Below are 5,420 nucleotides of genomic sequence, written 5' to 3'. Positions count from 1 at the left end.
AACAAGAAAACAGATTAAAGAACCTTAAATTAAAAATGTTTTCCTTTTTCCCTTTGGATCAATCTCTTCTCTCCCATGTTACCCTCATCAAAGTGAAGATCGTCACTAATTAAACTAAAAAAAACCAGAAGATGAAAGAAAGAACTGAAGTGAAATTAGAAAGAAGAAAACAACTACAACCGTGCTTACTCTCTATATATCTAGCTAACATTTATTATCGTCATCATCATCTTCCACATCAAAAGATCAAGAAGATGAAGACGACCCATTAGTGCAGACATGAGCAACATTATCATTCTCAAAGAGTTGGTGATGATCCACGATGTCACTGCTGTTATTGTTGTTGGTGGTTGTGGTGGTGTCGTGGGTGTTTTCAAGATCATTGCTTCTAATTCCATTCCCATTAGCATCCCTTTTGCCGAAAGTGTTCTTGTTATTATGCATCCACACTTTTAACACGCCTTTGTCAACCCCAACTTCATTGCAGAATTCTTGAATCGATTCCTCATCCCTTTTCTGCACCTTCCATCCAACTCTCTCTGCGAAATGGTACATTCTCTCTTTCTGGCTCTGGCTAAACTTGCTCCTGAAACGTTTTCTCGCCGAAGAACCACCTGGAACGTTTATAGTTGAATTGCCATTTAAACCTGCAGATACACCACCTGAGAGCGCCAACAGCATGTGTGGCGCTGAGGGGTACGATGAGGAGATCGGCGGAGGAGAGGCAGAATTGGGGCTTCGATAAGGTTGTGGTACTGCTTGTGGAGGTGGGGGCGGAGGATGGTGACGGTGGTGGGGCTGGTACTCAATGGTGGTGGTGGTATTGGCAGGGGGAGGGGAATCTTCTGGTTCACGGCGGTGGAAGTTGCGGTGGCAACCGCAGGCAGCGCATTTTATGGAAGTGGGGTCGTTGTGGTTAGCAATGGGGGAAGGCATGAACTCTCCACAGCCATCTAGAGCATGACCGCCCAAGGAAGCAGCGTGGTTCTTGAGGCATTCTTTGTAAGTTACGACTACCGGAGGAGCAGAAAGATGGTGGTGGTGGTGGTGGGGATTGTGGCGTTTGAGCACACCGTTGGTGAAAGATACAGGCTTAGCTGATTGGATCCGGGTAGGCGTTTCCGTTTCCTGGTCAGGAGATTTTGCAGTTGGGGTATTTGTGTTGGTGATGGAGGTTGTTGTTGGGGCTATGTCCATGGCTCAAACATTTAATTGTAGTTTTAAGGAAAAAAAAATAAAGGAAGTAAAATAAAGAATAAAAAAGCAGAAAAGCAAGAATTTAAGATTTATGAAGGTGGAGGGTGGCTTATGCAATTAGGGTTTTGTAGAGGTTGGTAGTGATGTAGGCAGCCATGGAAGTGATGGTGGTGGGGTTTGTAAAGGGAAAACGGATGATGGGTTTGTATTTTTGAGGTGGGGTGAGAGATAGAGACGGAGGAGGGATAGAAGGTGGTGGAGGAGGAAGAGAAGGTGGTAGAAGAGAAGAAGAAGAGAATGATGATGATGATGATGATGATGATGAGCAGTGATGACTGTTGATAATAAAAATCTGGGTTTCTGTGGCTGTCCTTCTTAACCTTAACCCAATTGTGTGATTTTAACCCTAGTTCTAATATACATGGTTAAGTGGCTCTGGTGTTAGATCAATTTAATTATGGTATATGTAATTAATATGCCTACATAGCTATTGACCCTATTTACCCTTTTTTTTTTTTTTTTGTATTTCTTGTTTTCTACTCTTCACAGTCTGCACTGCAGTCTTTTATTGTCTTGACCCACTTCTTAATTCTCTATTCAAACGTTTATGCAATAATTTAAAATTGAAAACTCAGTGTATATCCGAGTCGACCAGTTTGAGAATGGAGTGGTAAATGCGTCAAAAAAATGAAAGTGATGGCAGGAGTTATAGAGAACCTTAATTGCTGTATTTGTCTTGCCTCTCTCTTCTCAATTTGCTCAACTTGTAATGACAATGGTCTGGACCGCTTTACCAGTACAAAAATACACCCTTTATTCCATCCTTTCATTTTGCCACTGAAAATTTTCACATCCCTATATTACCCTTTTGTCTCTCTCTCTTTATGGGTGTTCTCAATTCTATGATAAAATCATCATAGTGTGAAGTGAACAAAGAGCCAAATAATGCTTTATTTGAGTTTCATTAATGTTAAATTAGTTACATTTAATTTATTAAAGCGTAAGACCAAGGGTGGAGGTTGAAGAGCCGATTGTCTTAACACACTCCTTCCCTAATCTGCAGCTAAACGACATCGTAAAAAAGGCAGCAGAATCATACTTTACTTTCTTTAAACTTTCTTTTTTTTTGGACGAAACTGACCTTGAACACGTGACAGAATGACAAGGCAGCCCAGAATTGGATGGATGGATTAACTGGCTTGGAGCGTAGGGCATGAAAGACAGAGATTTGTTTGGCAATGAAAATACAGAGAACACATCATAATCACAATTAACACGTAAAAGAGCTTCATAGTTAGAATGATGACACGTTTTAATTAAGAATTTATATGGAGGGACACGTGTATGAGAGCTTTAAATTCAAAAGGCCGAGACGTAGAGTAAGGTGGTCAAGTAGTATTTGGAGAGCTAATGAAGTCTGTGATAGTGTCATCAGCCTAAACAATTAATGATAGAAGAAGAGAAAGCGTATGGCACTGATTTTGTTGGAAATTAGAAATTAAATAGGTAATTAATTAATGGTAAAGAGAAGAGAGAGATAGCAATTATAGAGAAGCTTAGGTTTTAATCATAGAAGCCCAAGGCTGAGCGCTCCCTTGAAACTCACCCTCCAGTTCCGGTGTCAAGTTATTATTGGAAGACTTGATATTGTACGGCTCCTTTCCTTTTTTTTTTTTGTATATAATTTATATACTAATAATAATAATAATAATAATATTATCATATGGGTGGCATGGGGTGATGGTAGGGTTCAGCACTTCCGGAGGTGTTCTTTCTTTAAAGGCTTTTTATTTTTTTACTTATTTAATTATAGCTTTTTGATGCTTGATTAGATCCGACAATCACTTATTTAGATTAAGATTTTTTTAATTTATCTTTTCCTTTTTAAAATATAGGAGTTGCATTCATAAAAATTACTTTATTTAAATTTAAATAATAATTTAATATTTAAATTTAATAAATTTTATTTTATATTTTTTAATTAATAATATATATAATATTTTTTTATTAATATAAAATATTTAAATTATACTATTTAGGCTAAATAACAAAAACAAAATCAAAACTTCAATTGTCAATTTTAGCTATTTTTTTTATTTTATCAATTTAATCATAAATTTTTTATATTATTTTTAATTTTAACAAAAAATTTAATTAAAAATTATTAAAATCATAATTAATAAATAATTTAAATATTTTTATTAATTTCAACAAATTTCCTATTAATAAAAATTAAATAATATATCTAATGTTATTATCTTAATTTTTATTTTTTCTCTTTCTATTATATTTTTAATTCACATATTTTTATCATTTTATTTCAAATTTAAGGCTTAAAAATTAAAAAAAAATACAAATGCTTAAACAAAAAAATAAATAAATAATATAACAAAAATAAATCTAATTATAACTTTCAAAACAATAAATATTTGATTTAGTAAAATAATTTTTTTATTTCATTTATTTGAGAATAATTGTTAAAATGATAAAAAAAATTGAAATGATTGAATAATATATATAATAATGTAGAAAAATATTTGAATTTTTTTAATCAATTAAGTAATCTAATAGTTAAAATTAGAATTAATATAAAATTTTAAAAACTAAATTAATAAAATTGAAAGATTTGATTAAAATTTTTTTTAAAAAAAAAACTTATAAATTTTATAAATTGTAACTTCAGTTATCATTAATAACAATTTAATGTAGTGAATAGGATTGATTATATATATCAATTTTATTATTTTAATATTATAGTAATAATTAAATATTTTTCTTGAAATATTTTATTTAAAATAACACATTTTATTATTTAAAAAAATACAAAATAAATTTCGCATTTACAAGCATTATATTTAAATAAGGGATTTTTTTTTTCGAATTGATACATTTTTTTTCTAATTAAATACAATTATTATTAATGAAATAATTTAATTAATTAAAAAGTAAAAAAAAAAGGACAAATTTTTGTTTTGTTATTAATTTTAAAAAATTATAAAATTTGATTTGTAACTTTTTTGACTTTTTCTTTTCATTTGTAGCTTTTTTGACTTTTTAGAACTATTAAATTTTTTGGTAAATATTATGATAATTACAAATTTAAAATAAATGACGATTCTCAAAGATCTTCCATCTTTTACCTTTTTTTTTCTTCACCCCCATTGAAAATTTGACGTTTCTCAGTTGACAACCACAAACCAAGAGCTTTGCAAATTATAAAATTAATTTCAACGCCTACTTTAATTAATACTACTAATCACCAAATTGACAGCCATTATTAAAGATGCAAATCTACCAAATAATCACAAAGGGATATAGTATATACTGTGTTTATACAGTGGCAGATGCTGAAAATGATGGATTAATTGGAAGGGATGGTGAAGGCAATCAAGAATTAAGTTGAAAGTGGGTCATGAAATCCTGTGGATAATACAAAGACAGAGTAACTTCTTGCACCTAAGCTTAAGACTTTGCTCATTCTTGGGGACAAAGGTGACATATAATATAGGCAATTGGGTGTTACATCAAATTAAAACTACTTTCACTCTCTATTTTTTATTATAAATATTTCTTCTTTATTTCTGAGGTAAGCTAGTTAGCTAGCTAATTCCATTCACTCTTTTTCATTTTGGTTGCCTCAGATTATATATTTGGCTTTCTAAATTATTGATATGCACCATGTAATGATATTACTTTTTATCATTTTTATTAATGAATATATTTACTAATTTTCTTTGATATATTGGAATATAATTCCAATTTCAATGGAATAATAGAAAAAATTTAGTTGACCCATGATGGGTGGCAATTATGCCCAAGATAATAAATTAGGCACCATAGAGATAGAAAGTTTACATATGCCAAAGTTACTCATTACTGGCCATGAGCCTTATACCCTACTTAGAAGATATCATATCTGCTTAAGGAAAGTAGAGTAAAGTAATGTTTTTTAAAGTAAAATTTTTCATATATTTAAATTATCATAAATTTTTAGTTTTTAGAATAAATGAAAATTTTTTAAAAATATTTGAAAATTTTAAAGAGAAAATCTTCTCAGTCCATTAAATTACTAGGTTAAAAAATGGAGATTTTTTGCTTCAAAAATCTTACTTTAAAAAACCACCCTCTCTCTCAAACGCAAGTTTAAAACATTCAAATATCGAAAAAGTCTTTCATTACTTTAAAAAATCTACTCCCAAACAAAGGTTAAATCTTGATTAGCC

The 5,420-nt window shown here is 30.8% G+C and overlaps 1 protein-coding gene across 1 annotated transcript; it reads right to left on the bottom strand.

The window, feature by feature from the left end:
* On the bottom strand, nt 1-1,622 carry LOC110659524 (zinc-finger homeodomain protein 10). Its single transcript, XM_021817489.2, has one exon. It carries the CDS (start codon nt 1,195-1,197, stop codon nt 247-249), a length of 951 nt encoding a protein of 316 aa, XP_021673181.1. The 5' UTR covers nt 1,198-1,622; the 3' UTR covers nt 1-246.
* Between the last annotated feature and the right edge of the window lie 3,798 nt (nt 1,623-5,420).

Source organism: Hevea brasiliensis, chromosome 9 (assembly GCF_030052815.1).
Source record: "Hevea brasiliensis isolate MT/VB/25A 57/8 chromosome 9, ASM3005281v1, whole genome shotgun sequence".
In the NCBI taxonomy this organism is placed as follows: Eukaryota; Viridiplantae; Streptophyta; class Magnoliopsida; order Malpighiales; family Euphorbiaceae; genus Hevea; species Hevea brasiliensis.
This window is presented reverse-complemented; position numbering and strand designations above follow the sequence as displayed.